Below are 23246 nucleotides of genomic sequence, written 5' to 3' on the forward strand. Positions count from 1 at the left end.
AAAAGAAATCAACCCTCAGTGCTGGTGAGGATGCTGTGAAACTGGCATTGCCGTGCATCTCTGGTTGCAGGGCTAATGTGTACAAATTTGTGCAACCCACTGAGAAGCAATTCAAAAATACTAACAGCCATAAAAAGTCCAAACTCTTGACTGGGAAACCCACTTCTGAAAAGCCACCTTAAGAAATTTATCCTGGATTTGTAAAAAGTTACATTTAGAGAGGCTTCTGGCAGCAATATTTACATCAGCTAAATGAGATTAGCAGCAACTAAAGGTCTAAAATAGGGCAAGCAGGCGAGTGCAGCCCAGGGCAGGGACCCATGGGAAGCAATGCAGATATTAAATGAGCGTTACTGAAACAGTGCAGCGACATGGCTCAGACTTATGAGAGGCAAGAGATGTGTGGATGTTTGGATCCTCTCTGAGCCCCAGTTGTCTTGTTTATTAAAAGAGGAATAATTGGAGCACCTGAGTGCTCAGTCAGTTAAGCATACAACTCTTGATTTCAAATCAGGTCATGATCTCATGGTTTGTGGGCTCAAGTCCCACGTTGGGCTGTGCTGATAGTGCAGAGCCTGCTTGGGATCTTCTCTCTCGCTTTCTCTTTCTCTTCCTCTCTCTCTCTCAAAAAAAAAAAAAAAAAAAGAGGGATAATAATACCATCTCCTAAGAGTGTTCTTTGGCTTCATGGCATGACATTTAAAGCCTCTAGCAAAGGGCCTGGGACATCATGGGTGCTCAGAATGTATTATCTATTATTGTTATGATGACAATGTGCTACACAATAAAGTAAAATGTAAAATCATATATAAGCACAGTTACTTCATTGCAAAAAAAAAATGCAGGAAAAAAAAGCAGAGAGGAAATACATCAAAATGTTAACAGTGATATGGCACAAAAACAGACACTCAGATCAATGGAACAAAATAGGAAACCCAGAAACGGACCCACAAATGTATGGCCAACTCATCTTTGACAAAGCAAGAAAGAATATCCAATGGAATAAAGATAGTCTCTTCAACAAGTGGTGCTGGGAAAACGGGACAGTGACATGCAGAAGAATGAACTTGGACCACTTTCTTACACCATACACAAAAATAAACTCAAAATGGATGAAAGACCTGAATGTAAGACAGGAAGCCATCAAAATCCTAGAGGAGAAAGCAGGCAACAACCTCTTTGACCTTGGCCACAGCAACTTCTTCCTCAACATGTCTCCAGAGGCAAGGGAAACAAAAGCAAAAATGAACTATTGGGATCTCATCAAAATAAAAAGCTTCTGCACAGTGAAGGAAACAATCAGCAAAACTAAAAGGCAACCGATGGAATAGGAGAAGATATTTGCAAACGACCTATCAGATAAGGGTTTGTATCCAAAATCTATAAAGAACTTATCCAACTCAACACCCAAAAACCAAATAATCCAGTGAAGAAATGGGCAAAAGACATGAATAGACACTTCTTCAAGGAAGCCACCCAGATGGCCAAGTGACACATGAAAACATGCTCAACATCACTCATCATCAGAGAAATATAAATCAAAACCACAAGGAGATACCCCCTCACACCTGTCAGAATGGCTAACATTAACATCTCAGGCAACAACAGATGTTGGCGAGGATGCAGAGAAAGAGGATCTCTTTGGCACTGCTGGTGGGAATGCAAACTGGTGCAGCCACTCTGGAGAACGGTATGGAGGTTCCTCAAAAAATTAAAAATAGAGGTGCCTGGGTGGCTCAGTTGGTCGAGCGTCTGACTTCAGCTCAGGTCATGATCTCGCGGCTTGTGAGCTCGAGACCTGCGTCGGTCTCTGTGCTGACAGCTCAGAGCCTGGAGCCTGCTTCGGATTCTGTGTCTCCCTCTCTCTCTGCCCCACCCCACTCATACTCTGTCTCTATCTCCTTCAAAAGTAAATAAAATAAACATTTAAAAAATGTAAAAAATGGAAAATAGAACTACCCTACGACCCAGCAATTGCACTACTAAGTATTTATCCAAGGGATATAGATGTTCTGTTTCGAAGGGGCACATGCACCCCGATGTTTATAGCAGCAGTATCAACAATAGCCAAAGTATGGAAAGAACCCAAATGTCCATCGATGGATGAATGGATAAAGAAGATGTGGGGTATATATACAATGGAGTATTACTCGGCAATAAAAAAGAATGAAATCTTGCCATTTGCAACTATGTGGATGGAACGAGACGGTATTCTGCTAAGCGAAATTAGTCAGAGAAAGACAATTATCATGACTTCACTCATATGAGGACTTTAATACAGAACAGATGAACACAAGGGAAGGGAAGCAAAAATAATATAAAAACAGGGAGGGGGACAAAACATAAGAGACTCTTAAATATGGAGAACAAACAGAGGGTTACCAGAGGGGTTGTAGGAGGGGGGATGGGCTAAATGGGTAAGAGCCACTAAGGAATCTACTCCTGAAATCATTGTTGCACTATATGCTAACTAATTTGGATGTAAATTGAAAAAATAAAATTAGAAAAAATAAATTACAAAAAATGTTAATAGTGATAGTGTCAGGGTAAAGAGGTCAGGTATAATTTTCTGTTTTTTCTCTATTTTCTAAGTTTCTAGGATAAGCTTTTAATGTACTATTTACCTGTGTTTTTATGTTTATTTATTTTGAGAGGGAGAGGGAAAGAGAGAGAGAAAGAGAATGAATGAATGAATATCTCAAGCAGGCTCCGCACTGTCAGCACAGAGCCCACTACAGGGCTCAGTCTCACCAACCATGAGATCATGATCTAAGCCGAAACCAAAAGTCAGACGCTTGACTGACTGAACCACTCAGGCGCCTCAGTATTTCCCAGTTAATACAAAAAGAAGCAAAGGCATGAACTAGAAATACATAATCCTGCCCTTTCATAACCATCGAGATGGAGCCCGTATCAGGACAGTAAGTAACTCTGGAGTCCTGTATTTCTCTGTTGTCCACTTGTCCCCAAAACCTCGGAGGCAAAGGAAACCCTGGTGCACAAAGCTGATGTATCTTTATAATTTCTGGGTGTTGCAAATCAGCCCTAGACGTAAGTGCCCCCAAGCAAACGATGAAGAAATGCTGGACATTCACTAGAGCCCAGATCATTGCCATAATTTAATTCACTACTTCGGCAGCAGCCGCATCAATAGAAGGAGCCTAGCCAAGCCCATGACACGTAGTAGGTGCTCCACAAACTTTAAATAAATGAATGAATGCGGGCTTCTGTGGCTGCTTCCCTGACTTTCCCTGGGCTCCATGGTTGTCCCCGCACAGCCAGTTTGCCCACATGGTGGCAGTGCTGCTCCACACCAGGCAGAGACAAGAGGATCCGGTTTCCACCTGCTGCTCAATGCCTGAGTCTCCTTCCACTTTCAGGCAGAGGCATCTGAGACCCACAGAAAGGCTTTAAGGGAGGACATTGTTGGAGTCACCCTGTCCTTAATGGAGGAGGCGACATGGTCCTCTGGCTGTAGGAGAGATGCACCCCTCACCTTCAGAGGGTTGGACCAGCCTGTAAAGCAGACAGAGCACCCTGTAGGGAGGTGGATATGCCCAGGAGGCAGACTTAGGGCTCCGGACTCCCAGGAGGAAGCTGAAGACAGAGCTCTCTGGGAAGGGCGCCACTTTGGAGGCAGGGTGGCGACATGGGTAGGATGAGCTGGAGGAATACTCAGACCAGGGTACCCATCCTGGCTTCTGCTCTGGCAAGTCCTGTAACCTCCCTGACCGCATTTTACCTGTGGAATAGGAATAAGGCTGCTGAGAGTTTTAAGTCCACTAATGCCTGTACAGGATTGAGTGCCACTCCTGGCCCCAAGTGAGTCAGCGAGGCCAGTTACTGTCATCACCGTGGTTTTTGTTGTTGCTGCTGTCAGTAACTGTGGTGTCATTATTTACACGTGGACATCCCAAGGAAGACCCTTTTCCTCTGTGGACATCCAGACTAAATCTGTGACTAGATCTTGAAATCATTTCTTCATCTATAACCAGGCGGGAACTGAAAGAGAAAAGGGTGCATCCAAGACGCCAATGGTTTAGCTTCTCTTTTCTTTTTAATGAAAGGACATATGTTTGGGGGGAAATAGCAAATGTGACTCATGAATTTCCCTTAGGGAGGGAAGACACAGGCTGAATTCTTTTAGCTTCCTCCCCTACGAAATCCTAAAGCCAAAGTTTCCGAAAGAATTGTGGGCCCAGCATCTACATGAAGGGTTTTGACCAATGGGACATCTTCACAGTGTGGCTCCTGGCTCATGTTGTCAGCACTCTTCACTTTCAGCGGGAAAAGGCAGGATCCCTGTATTCTGCATGCGGCTGTCCTCGGTTGAAAACCATTTTTTTAAATCTCTCTTAAGTGTATAAAGTATGATTGGTGAGAAAAAGCAAAGAGCTGGAATCATTTACACAAAAGGGAAAGCAGAGAGAAGAGACAGCTTATAATAATCTCCAAGTCTCCAATATACTGCACAGTGGAAGGTGGCCAAATGTTCTCCAACTTTTATGAGGACATAAAGAAAAAGTGAAATTTGTATATACCACACAGGGGGGTTAGGTTGAGTGGAAGTAGCAGTTGTATGATTCATAGAGTTTCCCTAAGAGGAATAAATTTGAGATACCAGGCACACACGTTTTAAACGTCTGTTTTCCTCTGTGTATTTGAACATGTACGAACATGCAAACATTGATACTTAAAACATAAGTCACAATGAAAATAATCTATGTGCACTCATGGGCACGGTCCCTAGATTTTGACACTGTAGCAAATGACTGACAGCAGTCTGAGTTGTCATATTAGACATGAAAGGCTGTGTTATGTTGCCTAACAAACAAGTCCAAAATCCTTGTGGATTAAAGCAAGGAAGGTCTATTGCTACGTGTCCATCAAAGGTAGAAGGGCATCTCTGGTCCATGTCCCCTCACTCATGGACTCAAGCAGATACAGCCTTCACTACCTGGTTGCTGGGGCAGAGGACAGGCTGGCTCTGTATGGTGAGTCACACACTGGCTCTTAAAGGCTTCTGCCCTCTTCACTTCTTCCCACATGGCACTGAACAAGCAAATCACCTGGTCACAGAGAAGTGAGATCCTACTGTATGCCTGGGAGGAGGAATATTGGAATCTTTGCAGACAGCCCAGTGACTACCCAAGGCTTACTAGGACCTCTGACATTTTATTTTATTTTTTTTAATTTATTTTATTTTAGGGGGGAAGGGAGAGCATGAGCAGAGGAGAAGGGGCAGAGGGAGAGACAGAGAGAGAGGGAATCTTTTTATTTTTTTTTATTTTTTAATGTTTATTCATTTTTTGAGAGGCAGAGAGAGATGGAGCATGAGCAGGGGAAGGGTGGAGAGAGAAGGAGACACAGAATCCGAAGCAGGCTCCAGGCTCTGAACTGACAGCACAGAGCCCAAAGTGGGGCTCGAACTCACAAACTGTGAGATCATGACCTGACCGAAGTCGGACGTTTAACCGACTGAACCACCCAGGTGCCCCAGAGAGAGAGGGAATCTTAAGAAGCTGCCAAGCTCAAGGCGGAGCCTGATGTGGGGCTGGATCCCACAACCCTGGGATCATGACCTGAGCTGAAATCAAGATTGGATGCTCAACCGCCCCCGAGGACCTCTAACATTTTAAAGTGATCAATCTGTCAAGTAGATTTGCCCTAAAATATATTTTGTGACTATAACAACGTTTGTCCTCCAGGATGGACCTTCCTGAGAAGCCTGACGCAGAGAAACTGTAAACATCCATATTCCTTTCCCATGTAGAATGACTCAGACCGGAGCCTTCCTCCATGCAGAGCAAGAAATCAACTCACTCAGCAAATCTAAATTTAGCTCCATCTAAGGACCAGGCACTGGGAATACTAAGACAAACTAAAACAAAATTCCTACCCCCAAGAGATTCCCAGTCTAGTCACTCTGTTGAATCGGAGGGCCAGGGCATGGAGTGAGGTCTCAGCTGGATAGAGACCCAGGTAGGAGCCATCAAGATGGAAATGACTTCTAAAGATGCCACAAGTGTGCGTGGCTGCTGAGTATCCTTACACCTATCCTGACCTAGGAGAAAGCACATCTGCCCTCTCCTTGGCGTCCCTCCTGCCCAGGTATCTTGTCCCACTCTTGTCTGTTCTCTTGCTTTCCTCCCATTCTTCCTACGGCTTCCCTCCTTGACACTCTGTGCCATAACAAATTCCTCTGGCTCATTTCTCACCACTCTTGCCTTAAACTTTTCTGTTTTCTCACCCGTGGCGCAATGCTTCCTGCCTCTGAATGTTTGTTCGTCCTGTCGGCTCTGCCTGGAGCACTGTACACATGTTCAGCTTCCACATGAACTATGTAAACCCCTATTGCTGTGGGGCCCTGCCTCCATTTCCTTTCCTTCCTCCTTCCTCCTTCCTCCTTCCGTTAGCACTAGTCCTTCACTGCCTCTACCACACTGCCTGGTAATAATCTGTTTGTGTATCTATCTTCCTCACTGGACTGTGAATTCATTGAGGGCAGGGGCTGTGTCCCTGACTTACAGTATGGTGTCTGGTTAAAGCAAACATCCCAGCAATGTTTGTTGATATTTCTGTGGCAGAGAATTAGGATGGGATGATCAGTAAAAGACATTCAAGCATAAAAGTATCCTGTATTAACGATGAAATACTACTTGGCAATGAGAAAGAATGAAATCCTGCCATTTGCAACAACATGGATGGAACTGGAGGGTATTGTGCTAAGTGAAATAAGTCAGAGAAAGACAGACACCATATGTTTTCACTCATGTGGATCTTGAGAAACTTAACAAAGACTGGGGGGGAAGGGAAGGGGAAAAACAGTTACAAACAGAGAGGAGGGAGGCAAACCTTAAGAGACTCTTGAATGAAGAGAACAAACTGAGGGTTGAAGGGGGGGGGCAGGGGAGAGGGGAAAATGGGTGATGGGCATTGAAGAGGGAACTTGCTGGGATGAGCACTGGGTGTTGCATGTAAGCGGTGAATCACGGGAATCTAACCCTGAAGCCAAGAGCACACTGTATATGCTGTATTTTAGCTAACTTGACAATAAATTATATTTTTTTAAAAACGTATGCTGTATTAGGATAGTATTCTGAGTGAGTATGTGTGTGTGGAGGGGTGTAAAATGGAAATATGACTTCAAGGGGAAAAAATAACTCATAACTATAAAAACTATAAATAACTTCGAGCATAAAGAAAACATCATTCATGCACTACTCAGTGTGGCCTACACTTCACAAAGAGGCATCACTGAAGAATCTCACACCCCAGTCCTGCCGAATCTGAATCTGCAACTTGGCAAAATCCCCAGGTAATTCTTAGGCATAGTCCAGGTTCTGAAGCACTGGTCTAATGCATACTAATCACAAGAGTAGTAATAAGAATTAATAACATTTACTGAGTCTTGATGATGCTCCATGTTTTGTCTAGACACTCTACCTGTATTAACTCGTGTACCTCTCACAGCAATCCTGTAAGATCGATACTATTTAACATCCTCGTTTTTACAGAGGAGGAAACTAAGAGATGAAGTAACTTGTCAAGGTCACACAACTAGTAACGGTAAGAAGAGAAAAAGATTTCCAGTACCTAGCTCACTAAAGGTGCACAGGAAGGGCTTAATATTTTAATAAATGCTGCAAAGTGGAGAGCTGAGATTTGGACCCAGGCTGACGGGTTCTAGAGCCCCTGAGCACTCAGCTCATGATGAATAGCTATGAAGTGCACCAGGGGGGCTCTCTCTCCCCAGCACCTGGCACACTGCAGACCATCCACAATCGACACAGGAATGTGTGAACAAATGGTAGTGTGGTACACTGGGTTGTGGGAAGGCCCCTCTTGGAGTCCAGGACAGGAGTTTGGTGAACAGTAGTAGAATGAGAAGTAAGCGATTTGGAGTTAAAACTGTCAGCCTCAAAGCGACAAGAAGGAGCCTGAGGTTGGAGACTATGCCTGTGTGTACTCAAGAAGTCACAAGCCTGAGGGGATAATGGGACAACGCTAACAATGATGACCTGTCACGGGTTCCTGTCTCCACAAATTTGCACACACTCCAAGGTCACTGTAAATTAACCCAGGTCTTTCTGAGAATGTCCAGGGTGTGGCCTCACAGCAGCCCCACTCTCCCAGACACCTCTGCTGTGCTACCTCTCATGAGGCAGCTCAGTCCCTGGGGACAGCTGCTGTGACTATACTGCTGGGTCCCCCAGGGCCCACGGCCTCCTGCTGCAGCTGATGTGCTAAGGACTCTGCTAAAGCGGCCCCCAGGCTGCAGCGAAGAGTTCAATGCCCCAGCCCCTGTGTGCTCTACTCCATTACAGGGGTTCTCAAGCAGGACTGATGTGTGCCAACACCTTGTGGAGATTTCAGTCAAACAGCCCCATGGAGAACACAGGACTCAGCAGACTGTGCTCAGCCAATGTTGGATCTAACTGGCCATGCCTGGACCCCCTCCCCTTCCGGTAAATTCTATCCCCAGGGGCTCCTCAGCCAGCAAACAGGTTTCTGAAATGCACCCACAAATTTGCCAAGGCACCCCAAGGGTTTCTGAGCTTAAACTCAAGATGGAACTTTCCCCAAAACTGGCTTTTCTCCCCTTGCCCCTTTAACCCAGCACCATAATACTGAAGTTTTGTTTCAAAAAACAGACTGGAATCTCTTTAAAGCTGTGTGCATTTATTCAAAGTGTGAATGTGTCTCATTCAGCTCCAAATCCTAGGATTCCCTGGATAATAACTAACACGTATTCCTAGTGACTAGATGCCTGGCACTTTAACCATAAACCTTGGGAGAACGTGCCATTTCTCCAGTTTATAGACGAGAAAAGATCAGAAGATTACAGAGCTCTCTGAAGGTCTCACATCTAGCAATAAGCCCAGATTTCACCCAAGTTTGCCTCTCCCAAGTACACTGGAGATTGTCCCCTTTTTTGGGCCAGGGATAGTAAGATGATCAGAGAGATGCCCCTTCCTTAGAAGAAAAAGGGACGAACACGTGGCCCTGATTCAGAGACCTGCTTCCAGCCCCTGACCGGGTACCCATCCTGGACCCAGGGCCCCCAGCCCGGCCACAAACTGGCAGCGCGCTGGCTCCAGAACCAGAGCGCTGAGGCCTTGCCCGCACCCAGACTCTAGACACGCCCCGACCGCTGGGCACGCCCCCGACACTGGCCACGCCCCCTGTCCCTGGTCAGTCACCGCCCGCCAACAGCCGCCATTTCCTGTCCGGCCCCTGGGCGTGTCAGGTCAGTGTGGTGGGGTGTCTCGGGGTCTTTGTTGGGATGTGGTCCCGATCTGGCCGTCAGCGCCAAGCAGAGGACACTGGTGTGGGCCTCAGCAGATGGGACGGTGACCCCCGGCGGGCTGGGACTTCGGCTTTGGGAACTGGGGCCGGTGGACGCTGTGGAGCGGTTGCCGGGCAACGGTGCCGTCGGCCCCGCCCCTCCGGCCCCGCCCCCCCGGCCCCGCCCCGGCTCGTCGCTGGGGTCCCGCGTGCGTGCCCTCCCCCGGCCGCGGGCCCCCGAGAGAGTTCGTGTCCGACCCTGGTTGCGCCGGCCCGGAGAAGTGCTGAGCCTTCCTTCTAACCCGGCAACCTTGGGCAAGTTAACTCGCTTCACTAGGCCTCAGTTCTGGAAGGAACTGGAAGGAACCCTAGCGCTCGTCTAGTTAAGCCACATGTCCCACTTCCCCCGTTTTATAGATAAGGGTGCCTCGCATTTACCAGCATTTACCACTCATCGTGTGCCTGGCGCTTTCAGAGAACCCCCAGGGTAGCCCTCTCGGTTCCTATTACCGTTTCCATAGAATGAGTTAGGCTCAGAGAGGTTGTTGAATTTAGCTGAGGTCACACAGCTTATAACCGGTGGGGTCTCAGGAGGTCAAATCACTCCCAGCTTGTTTGTGTGGCAGAGTTCAAATTTGCAGTAACTGGAGCGTTACAGCACTGCACTACTGCTAAACCTAATCGTAAGTCAGAATCGCTCGGCGAGTGTTTCAAAGTATCCATTCCCCGGCGCCCCGGCAAGGTTACTGACTCTGGCGCCAAGGCTGAGGACTGTGTATACTTAACACGTTTTTTGGACGACTTTTATGGCCTTTGGGTGAGCTTTGGGAACCACTGGCTACACCGTGAGACCTTTTTACTCACAAACGACTGAGAGAGAAGTAATAAATCCAAAGTACCTGGACAGGAACAGAGATGCTGGTGCATGCACAGTGCCATCGAGTTCTCATCCCTTCAGCCAATTTTTAGCTTCTCTTTACACCTAGAAAACAAGACAGAGGCTTATATTTTATTGTTTTAATTTCTTTTTTTTAATTTTTTTTTACATTTATTCATTTTTGAGAGAGAAAGACAGAGCACAAGTGGGGGAGGGGCAGAGAGAGAGGAAGCGCAGAAACCGAGGCAGGCTCCAGACTCCCAGCTGTCAGCACAGAGCCCTGTGCGGGGCTCGAACTCACAAACCATGAGATCATGACCTGAGCCGAAGTCAGAAGCTTAACCCACTGAGCCACCCAGGCACTCCTGTTTTAATTTCTTTTTAATGTTTATTTATTTTTTTTTAGAGAGAGACAGAGTGTGAGTTGGGGAGGGGCAGAGAGAGAGGGAGACACGGAATCCGAATCAGGCTCCAGGCTCTGAGCTGTCAGCACAGAGCCCCACACCAGGCTGGAGCTCAGGAACCCTGAGATCATGACCTGAGCTGAAGTTAGCCGCTTAACCGACTGAGCCACCCCAGCACCCCTGTTTTAATTTCTTTTTAATGTTTTGTTTTGTTTTTGAAGAGAGAGACAGAGTATGAGTGGGGGAGGCGCAGAGAGAGAGGGAGACAAAGAATCCCAAGCAGGCTCCAGGCTCTGAACTATCAGCACAGAGTCCCATGCCAGGCTCGAACTCAGGAACCGTGAGTTGAGCTGAGCCGAAGTCAGCCGCTTAACCCACTGAGCCACCCAGGCTCCCCTAGAGGCTTATATTTGAAGCAAGTTTGGACATTTAAGTGCACATTCTCCAGTTCCTGGTTACCAGTCACACAGCTAGGTCCAAGCTTCTGGCTGGGCGGGCCTGTCATGACCAAAGTCCAATGTTACTTTCCTCCATTCCTGGCAGCCCCTCCCCTCCTGGTCTCCTTTATACCCAGTCCCTGAATCACAGCAGTGGATGTCGGGCTTGGAGGAACATTTTGCAGAGCAGTTTTCCCAGAGGAGGGAGGGCTGACAGCTTTCCAGAAGCATCACCACAAATAATGAGTATCCCTTCCTTGGCCTTCCCAGCAATCAGAGTGAAATAGATCACCTGCCCTTATTCATGACGTTATTTATGTACACAAACCCATCTTAAAAATAACCACTTGGCTGTTAGTTTTAGAAGGCTAATAAGCCTGAAAAATCCTGTTTAGCGTTTTATTACTATTAATTCTCGTCACTCCCACTGCCTCCCTCAGGGATTCTGGTTGACGATGGCGGACCATCACGAGAAAGACTTGCAGAAATTTCTTAAAAATGTGGATGAAATCAGTAAGTACCAGTAAATCATAAACAAATTAAATTCTGCGTTAGCAAGGTGAGGTGACTGAAGAGAAGTGATCACCCGAAGTTAGTTCCTGGGTTGTCTGATAGGTTTATGACTCTAAGAGAAAATATAATTGGAATTAAACAGAAAAGGTATTAAGAAGCGAGTAACATTAGAGCCTGGGGTAGTATTTTGAGGCTGTTCATTGGTATCAGAGAAGCCATTAACATTCTGATGGGACCTGAGGGGGACAAGTCTCCTCCATATTCTGTCCCCTTCCACGTAGACTTCACGTCAAAGGAGCCCTAGCTGTTCCCTTCGAGATCGCTCAGGAACCTCAGTGATCAGTCTCCTCTTGCTTTAGGGCAGAGCCATTTCTGATTTTGAGCTGCAGAAGCAAAATCAAGTGGCTCTCCCCCTGGGTCCATCTGATTACATGAATGGCTTTTGGTTGTCCTATCCCCATCTCTCTGCCTCTAGGCAAGAAGACAGAAGACCCCTTCCCCAGCTCAGATAGGTGGGATCTCAAAGGACAGACTCTGATCCCACAAAGCACATTCACTAGATTCCAAAGTAGTTTGTTCCTATTCTTCAAGCTTCAGGGAGCTTGTTTGATGATGGAAACAAGCAAACCAACAACCCAACAAATCTTGCATATCAAATAGAAATAGGTTGAAATTGCTCCTTCTAGCAGCCTGTATGGGTCCAAAACCGTTAAGACGGTTTTAAAAATAGTCTGGGTCACTTGATAAAAGATAACATCCCTGGGCCTCTCCTCTGCCCATCCCTAAATGCTGATCTGCTAAGTTCTGGCTTTGGCCCACTTGCTGCTCACTTTGCTCTTCAGGGGGTCTGGTCCAAGCACAGGGTTTTCCCAGCAACCTGTTTACTCACGACCCCCACATCTCCATTGCCACCCGGCCTTCTTCGCCGAGGCTCGGGCTCTGTGCCACTCATCACAGCCACAGTACCCCACGAACACGGCAGACTTAATGCGTCCAAACTGCAGTTGCTCGTTGCCCTACCCTTCTATCCTCCTCCCAAATAATACTGCTTCTCCTCCCTTCCCCTTCATTCTAGTCTCCATTGGCACAACCATCCAGAAGTTTACCAGTCACATTGGACTCCTGCCATTTCACCCTCCATTCGATCAGCCATCAAGTTTAGCTTTCTTCTCCAACTCCTTCCTCCCCACCCCCTGCTTTGTCCTGGTTCTCTGACCCAGACTGTTTCAACAACCCCCTGATTGTTGTTCCTGCCTCCAGGCTTACGCTCCCCACAGAGTAATGTATCTAAAAATGCAAATCTGACCCAGACACTTCTCTGCTTGGATTCTCTCCGCAGCCACAATAAACTTCAAGCTCTCATCGGGGACTTAAGCCCTCCTGTGACCTTGTCCTTACCGCTTGCCTCTCCTTACCTCACACTTCTAGTTCCTCCACACACACCCTGGTGGTTCATGCTCTGCATGTTGCCTTTGACATTCCCTCTGCCTCCCTCCCCATCTGTCTTTACCGGCTCGCTTTCATTCATGCTCAGAGTTCTTGCAGGTACCATTATACCAGTACTAGCCAATGGAACTTTCGGTGGTGACGGAAATGTCCTCTAATCTGCACTGTCCACTATGGTAGCCAGTAACTGCATGCAGTTGTTGAGCATGTGAAATGTGGTTAGTGCTATCCAGTAACTGAATTTCCAGTTTTATTTCATTTGTAGTTACTTTACATTTGTAGAGCCACCTGTGTAGATTCTATGCATTCATTTCCTGGGCTCTTGCTATGTACTGAGCTTTGCTAGGCACCAGAGAGACCGGTAATAATAAATAAGACTTCCCTTCCTTCGGGATATCTAGAGTCCAGTGGGGAGAACAGATACTACACAAGCCATCTGGAATGCGATGTGTGATACAAAGTGAGATTTGAGATTTGCAAAGTACAAGAGACTGTAACTCAGTTTACAGATTGTATCAGTGTGGTTGGGCTGCTGTAACAAAACAGGGACTGAATGGCTTAAGCAGTAGAAATTTACTTCCCACAGTTCTGGAGGCTGGAAGTCCAAGACTAAGGTGTCGTCAGTTTTCGTTTTTCCTGAGGCCTCTCTCTCTGGCTTGGAGATGGCCTCCTTCTCGCCACATCCTCACATGGTCATTTTTCTGTGTGTGTCCGTGCATCCCTGACGTCTCTTCCTCTTCTTATGAGGGCGCCAGTCCTGTTGTTCAGTGCTCCATCCTCATGACCTCATTTAACCTTTTTTTTAAAAGTTTATTTATTTATTTTGAGCAAGACAGAGACAGAGCGAGTGGGGAAGGGGCAGAGAGAGACAGAGAGAGAGGATCCCAAGCAGGTTCCACACTGCCAGCACAGAGCCCACCTGCCATGGGGCTCGAACCCATGAAGCCACGAGATCATGACCTGAGCTGAAACCAAGAGTCAGATGTTTAACCGACTGAGCCACCCAAGCGCCCCCTCATTCAACCTTAATTCCACCTTTAAAGGCTCTCTGCCAGTACAGTCACATGGCGGGGCAGGGGGGTGGGCGGACATCAGCATAGGAATGGGGTGGGGGCCACACTTGCATACAGGAGTTTTATAAGGCTTCCCTAAAGCATGGGATTTAAGCAGAAATCTGAAGTGTGAGTAGGACTCGGGCACTGGGGAGAAGGTGAGGGAATATTCTGAATGGAGAGAACATAAGTAGAAAAGCTGGGAGTTAAGAAAGAACAAGGTGCTTCTAAGAAACTAAAGGCATAAACAGCTGCATGTGGCTGGAGAGATCACGGAGACGAGGCTCCCATGTGAGTCAAGAAAGGCCGGATCAGGGAAGACCTTGGAAGCCACAATATGGAATTCTCGTTTACCCTGAGAGCAGTGGGAATCCTTTGGAGGGCTGACTCAGGAACGTGATCAGATTTGCACCGTAGAGAAGTTGCTCTGGCCACAGCATGGATGTAGACATGAGGACACGAGGGGACAGAAGAATGGATGCCGGGAGACCAATCAGGAGGGTGTCACAGCACCAGGGAAGGGAGTCAGGTTGGGTGTAGAGCTGGAGCAGCAGGACTGGGCACAAGGAGATGGATTTGATATATATTTAGGATTTAGGATTTACTCGATGACCTTTAAAGTTTGATGGCTGTGAGGCAGAGGGAGAATGAAGACTCAAGAGTGAGCCCTCAGTCAGTTGAGCATCCGACTCCTGATTTCTGCTCAGGCCATGATCTCACAATGCGTTGGATCAAGCCCTGCATCAGGCTGTGCGCTCCCATGGGATTCTCGGTCTCTCAGTCTCTCTGCCCCTCCCTCTTGCACTGTCTGTCTGTGTGTCTCTCTCTCTGTCAAAATACATTTAAAAAAAAATGGGGCCCAAAAGTTTTGGGTTGAATGCCCAGTGGGTGGTTCAGCCATCTGCTAAGATAGAAGGCATTTGGAGGAAGAAGAGCCTCAGGGGAAGGAGGATGGGCAGCCCAAGATCGGTGAGTAAGACATGACAGCGAAGATGTTCAGAGGGCAGTTGGCTGTGCAAGTGTCAGCCTAGGAGAGAACAGAGCTGGGGACGTCAGTTTAGGGGGCACTTGGCATTAATGTTACTTATAACCGTGGGAGAGAACAGGAATACCTAGGGACAGGCTAGAGAAAAAGAGAAGAAGGCTCAGGCGGAGCCTTGAGGATGACCACAGTTTCGAAGGCAGGTAGGACAGGGAGAGCAGGAGCAAGCAAGGGAGACTGAACAGCGATGGCCAAACAGGTAGGAAGGCAACGACCATTCTGTTCTCTGTACTTGAGAGTCTGGTTTTTTGTCTCTGTTTTTTCTTTGTTTGTACATTCGTTTTGTTTCTGAAATTCCACGTGAGTGAAGTCATGTGGTATTTGTGTCTCTTGACTGACTTATTTCATTTGGCATTAACACTCTCCAGCTCCACCCGTGACACTGCAAACGGCAAGGTTTCATTCTTTTTTATGGCTGTGATATTCCATACCTGGCTGTTGTAAATAATGCTGTAATAAACACAGGACTGCATATAGTTTTTCAAAGTAGTGTTTCTGTTTTCTTTAGGTAAGTAGCTAGTAGTGAAATTACTGGATCATGGCAATTATTGCTATTAATTTTTTTAATGTTTATTTTTGAGAGAGAGAGAGAGAGAGAGAGAGAGAGAGAGAGAGCACACGTGCGAGCAGGGGAGGGGCAGAGAGAGAGACACACACACACAAAATCCCAAGCAGGCTCCTGTCAGCACAGAGCCTGATGCAGGGCTCGAACCCACAAACGGTAAAATCATGACTTGAGTCAAAATCGGAGGCTTAACTGACTGAGCCACCCAGGTGTCCCACTGCTGTTAATTTTTTGAAGAACCTCCAAACTGTTTTCCACCATGGCTACACGAGTTTGCTTTCCCATCAACAGTGCACAAGGGTTCCCTTGATGGGAGGCAGTTTTTTAAAGTCCATGAGAGGAGGACAGGATGACTTGGCTGGATGTGATAGTGTGATTTATTTTTTATTTATTTTTTTAATGTTTATTCATTTTTTGAGAGAGAGAGAGAGACAGAGCATTAGTTGGGGAGGGGCAGAGAGAGAGAGAGGGAGACACAGAATATGAAGCAGGCTCCAGGCTCTGAGTTGTCAGCACAGAGCCCAATGCAAGGCTCACACTCCTGAACTGCGAGATCATATCCGGAGCCAAAGTTGGCCTCTTAACCAACTAAGCCACCCAGGCGCCCTGATACTGTGACTTATAATAAGAAATACATGTTTGTTCACTGTCCCTGTGCTGGGCACAGAACTCCTAAAACCCTTGGCACTCCTAAGTGATAAGACAGACAAAGACATCCTCATATGCATGACAAACCCTTTTCAGTCACACCTGAGTTTATGTTAATGAGCGACTTTTGGAACCTAAGGATGGCAGCTGGTTGCCAGGGGAACCAACCTGGTGCTAAAGTTTCAACCCTCTCAGAAGGGGAGAGGGGCTGGCGGTTGAACTGATTACCAGTGGCCAATGATTTTTAATCGATCAGGGCTATGTAATGATGCCTGCATAAAAACTCAAAAGGACCAGCATCAGGGAGCTTCCAGATTGATGAACACATGGACATGTTGGGAGAGGGGTGCGCTCAGAGAGCCTTCTACACCCCCTTCCCACACACCATGCCCTATGAATCCCTTCCGTCTGGCTCTTCTGAGTTACATCCTTTTATGACAGACTGGTAATCTAGTAAATAAAATGTTTCTCTAAGTTCTGTGAGCCACTCTAGCCAATTAATCAAACCAGAGGAAGAAGAGGTCGTGGGACCCTCTGATCTATAGATGTTCGGGCAGAAGCACAGGTGACCATCTGGGAGGTGGGGAGGGGGCAGTCTTATAGGACCAGACCCCTAAGCTGTGGGATCTGACACTATTCCAGGTAGGCAATGTTAGAATTAAGCTGAATTGTAGGGACACCCAGCTGGTGTCAGAATTGCATGGTGGTGTGGGGAAAAGCACACGTTGGAATTGGGGTCAGAATCCTACTAGGCCAGCAGTAGGATCTCCAAGCATCATTGACAGGGCAGTTGAGTTAGGACCAGTTCTCCCTGGTGTCCATTGCTTTCTCTGTCAATACTCTGCATCCGTAACAAAGGCCCAGAGAAGTGGAGAGTTGGATTTGGAGTTGGGAGTTTTGTCTGGCAGGTGTGGTGGAAGGGCAAGGGAGGTCAGCATGTGGGCAGGATGGTGGCCGAGTGATGGACCACGGGCTCTAAGCTGAGTGGGCGGTAAAGTGAAGACCAGGAAGGATGGCTTTAAGGGCTGTTTTGTGATCTCAGTGCTGCCTAAATTTACCTGTTTGTCTCCCACACAAGATGGGAAACTCTTCAAAAGTTAACATCTTTTTTATTCATCGTTATCGAGGGCATTCTGCATAATATCTGCCTCATAATAAGCTCTCCATAAATTGTCACTGAATTAAATAAGGAGCTTAAAACTGTAATTTGAAGGCCACGATAAAATTCTCCTGCAGCTTCTTCCAGGCAAAACAAATCCTGATCTTAATTTTTTCTCAATGGTTCTAATGGCTCTAATTTTTGCTTTCCATTCAGAACCTTCTTTAAGAAATGGGAAGAGAGAGAGGCGCCTGGGTGTCTCAGGAGTTTAAGCATCTCACTTCGGCTCAGGTCATGATCTCGCAGCTTGTGAGTTCGAGCCCTGTGTTGGGCCCTGTGTTGGAGCTGACAGCTCCGAGCCTGGAGCCTGCTTCAGATTCTGTGTCTCCCTCTCTCTCTGCCCCTCCCCCTCTCATGCTCTGTCTCTCTCTCAAAAATAAATAAACATTAAAAAACAAATTTTAAATGGGGTGCCTGGGTGGCTCATTCAGTTGGGAGTCTGACTTCAGCTCAGGTCATGATCTCACGGTCTCAGTTCAAGCCCCACATCAGGCTTTGTGTTGACAGTTCAGAGCCTGGAGCCTGCTTCAGATTCTGTGTCCCCCTCTTTCTCTGCCCCTTCTCTCCTCATGCTCTGTCTCTCTCTGTCTCTGAAAAATAAATAAACCTTAAAATTAAAAAAAAAAATTTTTATAAGAAATGGGAAGAGATAATCTAAGGAATGGGAAAAGCTATTTGCAAACCATGTATTTGATAAGGGGTTGATATCCAAAATATATAAAGAACTCAAACAACTCAATAACAAAAAACAAAACATACCAGCTTACCCAATTAAAAAATGGGCAAAGGACCCAAATAGACGTTTCTCCAAAGAAATATTTGAAAAGCCAACAGGCACATGAAAAGATGTTCAACATCATTAGTCACTAGGGACATGCAAATTAAAACCACTCTGAGATACCACCACATGCCCTTCAGAGTCACCATTATCAAAAAGACAAGAGACAGCAGATGCTGGCAAGGCTGTGGAGAAAAGGGAGCCCTTGCAGAGTTGGTAGGAATGTAAACTGGCATAGCCACTGTGGAAAACAGTATGGAGGTTCCTCAAAAAATTAAAACCAGAAATACCATATGATCCAGTGACTCCACTTTGGGGAATATATCTGAGGGAAATGAAAACACTAACTGGAAAAGGATATCTGCACCTCCATGTTCAAAGCAGCATCACTTACATGGAAACAGCCTAAGTGTCCATCTGTGAATGAATGGATAATGAAGTTGTGCTATGTATAAACAAGGGAATGATATTCAGCCATAAAAAATGAGGAAATCCTACCATTCATGACAACATGGGTGGACCTTGAAAGCATAGTGGTAAGTGAAATAAGTCAGAGAAGACAAGTACTCTGTGATCTCACTTATATGTGGAATCTAAAAAAAAAAAAAAAAAAAAAAAAAAAAGAACAAGAAGAAAAGAAAAAACTCATAGAGATCAGACTTGTGGCTAACCAGAGATTGAGGGTGGGGGAGGGGGAGTTGGAGGAAGGGGGTCAAAAGCACAAACGTCCAGATGTAAGATCGGTAAGTGCCAGGCGTGTGATGTACAACGAAATGACTATAGCTAACACCACTGTAGGACAGACGGGAAAGTTAGCAAGAGAGCAGATCCTAAGAGTTCTCATCACAAGGAGAGAATTTTTTCCTTTTTTTTTTTTTATCCCATCTATAAGAAAAGATGGATATTAATGGAACCAATTCTAATCATTTAACAATATAATAAATCCAGCCATCACGCAATACGCCTAAAACTTATACAGTGATGTATGTCTGTTACTTCTCAATAAAACTGGAGGGAAAACAAAGAAATGGGGAGATGTTGGTCAAAGGGTACAAACTTCCAGTTATAAAACGCGTAAGTGCAGGGTTCTAATGTACAACATGGTAACTATTGTTAGTCACTGCATTTTATACTTGAGAGTCGCTAAGAGAGTTGATCTTAAATGTTCCCAGCGCACGTGAAAATTGTAATTGCATAAGGAGATGGCTGTGGTAACCTTATTGTGGGATCACTTCACAACGTGGATCAAATCATCACACTGTGAACCTTAAACTTACACAGTGTTGTACGTCAATAATATGCCAATAAAGCTGGAGAAACAAAAGTTCTTCCCCATGACTGTGCTACCCCATCCTTCCTAGTGAATGGAGTCTTTTCTTTTGAAGACCTCATTTGAATGATTCACATCTGATTTCTCCTGCAGCCAGTTTAATTCAGGAGATGAATTCTGATGACCCGGTTGTACAACAGAGAGCTGTCCTAGAGACAGAAAAGAGACTGCTGTTTACAGAGGAAGTCCAAGAGGAGGATGGATGCCGGACCACACTGAACAAGACCATGATCAGTCCTCCACAAGCTTCTCCTGAGGTTTCTTTTTCTATTTTGGAGTTAGATAAGCAGATACAGAGAAGAGGTCTGCACTGAAGCAGAAAAGTGGTAGTTTAATCTCATACTGCCTAGTGAGGCTAAAGTGGTCTTTTGCTTTTTAGATTCACTAGATTTATTTGCCACAAGGAAATACAAACTCTGATTTTTTTTTCTTTGTCGTTCTGAGTTATCTTTAAAATAATGGGTTTATTTTAATGAAAATTTGGTCTCTCTACCTCCTGAGCTTGCGACCATATCTAAGCTGTACTGTTAAGGTAATATATCCTGTCTCATATTTCCAACTCACACAGCCACAGCCAGGGTCCCTTGACCTGCTCACCCTGTAACAACCATATGCATAATCAGAACTGATTTAAAGCAAGCCTTCAGAATTCGGGGCCCTTCAGTATTGATGGTTAAAGGAAATAACCCTACCACCCCACTTGTGATGGATCTGCATTCTTGGTGTATATTCACATAAATCAGAGAGTAGTTTTTGAAATTTGTTTCTTTGTTTTTATGATAACCTGTGCCTGCAGAATACAGATGAAATAAACTCAGGTAAGGACAGCATCTCTCTTCCTATTTGTTTAGGATCAGTGTTTATCAACTGTAGCCTCCAGACCCTTAAATTATAGCCTCTGGGCTTAAAAATTTTTTTTTTCAATGTTTATTTATTTTTGGGACAGAGAGAGACAGAGCATGAACGGGGGAGGGGCAGAGAGAGAGGGGACAGAATCGGAAACAGGCTCCAGGCTCCGAGCCATCAGCCCAGAGCCTGACGCGGGGCTCGAACTCACGGACCTCGAGATCATGACCTGGCTGAAGTCGGACGCTTAACCGACTGCGCCACCCAGGCGCCCCTTTTTTTTTTAATTTTTTTTTCAATGTTTATTTATTTTTGGGACAGAGAGAGACAGAGCATGAACGGGGAGCCTCTGGGCTTACAAACAACCCATGAACAAAAACCTACTGATCAGCCACTTCTCTTACTAGTGGTCAGAGGAAACAGTGCTCACAGGTTTTTCTGTAATTTCTCCTGGACAGTCTTTTATAAACTGAATTCAGTTATTCTGTATCAGCCAATTTTTTGTTAGCTGCTGAAGGGATCCAGGTAGCTTCTCTGTTGCTCAGCTCAGAAACTCATTATGCTAAATGGAACAAAAAAGTCTACCTTTAAAGAAAAACTCTTTTAAAAGGCATAATTCAAATTTGAAGCACAGACATAGCCATCATGTATAATAATATACCACACAGATTACCATTTAATGTCAAATTAAGAAAATGTCATTTTAGTTGCCTCAGAATCTGTGTGTGTGTGTGTGTGCGTGCTCGTGTGCGTGTGTGCACAGGAGTGTGTGCCTACATATATATGCATGAGGTGTGTGTCTCTAAAGCTTTTAAAGAAGCTTTCTTCTGAATTTGAGCTAAAGAACTGATTATGATATCTGGATTTTTCTCTCTAATATTTGAAATTACTCTGCTGTCAGAAGCCTTCTTGGCATCCGTGGAGTTGGATGCAAAGGAACGTGCCAGGAGAAGAAGGGAGAACAAAGTCTTAGCAGATGGTAACTGTCTATCTTCACTTCCCAAGAGCTGGGATGATTTGTGCCCGAAAGATCATGAGTCTGTATGCTGATACTTGAGGACAGCGAGATTCCCGGCTGGGGGTTCATAATGGTCTCGAGGCAGTGGAGCCTGGCCAGGCAGAAGCCAGCGCTGTCTGCTCCCTGTCCCTGCTGCAGCAGACAGGGAAGAGGGCAGAGCCCTCCATCAGGCTCCACAGCCAGACCGCTTTCTAAAGCACAGGGACGGACCTGGCAGACCAGCGCTCAGCAGTCAGTAGGGAGGGTGGAAGTGAGGTGTGCAGGCTGGCCTGAGGCACAGAAGGGAGAGTGAAAAAGAAAAATCAGACAGTAAAATGTAGATGTGAGAAGGGAGAGGAGAAATGGAGAGAGAGACGAGGTTGTGCGTGTGTTGGAGGGACACACGCATTTGGCACTTTTGTGTCTCCCAGAGGCATGTGCTGCGCATGAACAGCTCCACATCTGCTGGAAAATGACTTATTTGGCCGTCTTTGTGAGACACTGAATGTCAGACTTGGCCTTTGTGGCAAACTTGGAGAGGTTCTGAGTTTTGAGGCAGAAACATTTTTTTTCTTAAACACTTTTTTTTTTAAGTTTATCTTGAGTGAGCGAGCGAGAGCAGGGGAGGGGCAGAGAAAGAGAGAGGGGGGAGAGCAGCTGGCTTTCTGCTGCCAGCGTAGATCCTGACGCAGGGCTCGAACTCACAAACCATGAGATCATTACCTGAGCTGGAATTGAGTCGGACGTTTAACCGACTGAGCCACCCACATGCCCCAGAAACATTTATTTTTCGGAGAAGCTACTTAGGAGACTTGGGGATAGGTTTGGAGGGGAAAAAAAATCCTTAAAGAGGCCGATCCCAAAACATCTGTAGAGAAACAGGCAGCAGATCTCCTCTGGGTTGATGGAAGCTATGACCTTCAAAGCTGGGTTCCAAAGCCAGGGGAATAAAGTCTGAGAGAATTATCCCGTATGCGGGCAGAGCTCACCTGTATGACTTTTATTCTCCAGCCCTAAAACAGAAGGGGAACGAAGCGTTTGCCAGAGGTGACTATGAAGCGGCCATCCTGTGCTACAGTGAGGGTTTGGAGAAGCTGAGGGATATGAAGGTGCTGTATACCAACCGAGCCCAGGTCAGTGAGCCAGCAGTGTGTCGGTGGTGCCTTCTCAGGGGACGGTGGCCACCGAGTTTGTGAAAACCGAACATGAGACCAGATGTCACCAGCGGTGCAGTCAGCGCTTACCAGCTGGCTCTGGTTGGGGTGTGGGGGGCAACCGCTTTGCATGGAGCATTTGCCACCTTCCACGGTGTCTGGGCTCTCACCGTGGTCCACCTTCCAGCTGCCGTCTTGAAGGGGTGGAAGGGTGACTTGGGAAGAGCTACACCCAGCCAGTCCTGTCCGTGGTCTGAGTCAGCTCCCACACATCACCGATGGTAAACGGGTGAATGAAACGGCCTATGAGCATTGGATTCTGGCGTCACTGGGTTTGTCCAGCCCCCTCTGGCTGGTAGCCTGAACTCCTCAGGTTCCCTTCCTTACTCCATCAGCTCCCGTTTGATTAAGATTATTCTATGGCTGGGATCAACTGGATAGCTAGCTGATGGGCCTAGACCCAGTTTTGCAAAAATTTTGAGTTTCTGAACTCCCTAAAACCTCAGTTTTGTATCATAGGAGCTCAATTTTGTGGTACACCAGGTAAAAGGCATCACCCAGACGTTTACTACCTACTATGGAGTAAAGGGACAAGGCTGATAGGTCTCAAACAGAAATGTCCCCTGTGGCCTATCTCTGAAAGGCACTTGAGCTTGTGTGAGGCAGAGCTCTGTGTCAGGCCTGAAAAGGTGGCGGACTTGCGGGCACGA

General features: G+C 46.3%; 1 protein-coding gene across 2 annotated transcripts in view; it reads left to right on the plus strand.

Moving 5' to 3' along the window:
• The first annotated feature begins 9185 nt into the window (after nucleotides 1-9185).
• The window catches only part of TTC12 (tetratricopeptide repeat domain 12), a 54244-nt gene continuing 40183 nt past the window's right edge, over nucleotides 9186-23246 (plus strand). Inside the window, exons 1-6 of one of the 2 annotated variants that reach the window (XM_043579361.1) lie at nucleotides 9186-9250; nucleotides 11447-11519; nucleotides 19633-19796; nucleotides 20336-20357; nucleotides 21287-21364; nucleotides 22394-22515. In XM_043579361.1, coding sequence (XP_043435296.1) covers nucleotides 11462-11519; nucleotides 19633-19796; nucleotides 20336-20357; nucleotides 21287-21364; nucleotides 22394-22515 — 444 coding nt within the window. In that variant the 5' untranslated portion in view covers nucleotides 9186-9250; nucleotides 11447-11461. Of the gene's footprint in view, nucleotides 9251-9479; nucleotides 9604-11446; nucleotides 11520-19632; nucleotides 19797-20335; nucleotides 20358-21286; nucleotides 21365-22393; nucleotides 22516-23246 lie in introns of those variants that run through there. The other variant, XM_043579362.1, reaches the window with a different exon arrangement.

The sequence above is a fragment of the Prionailurus bengalensis genome, chromosome D1, assembly GCF_016509475.1.
Source record: "Prionailurus bengalensis isolate Pbe53 chromosome D1, Fcat_Pben_1.1_paternal_pri, whole genome shotgun sequence".
NCBI lineage: Eukaryota > Metazoa > Chordata > Mammalia > Carnivora > Felidae > Prionailurus > Prionailurus bengalensis.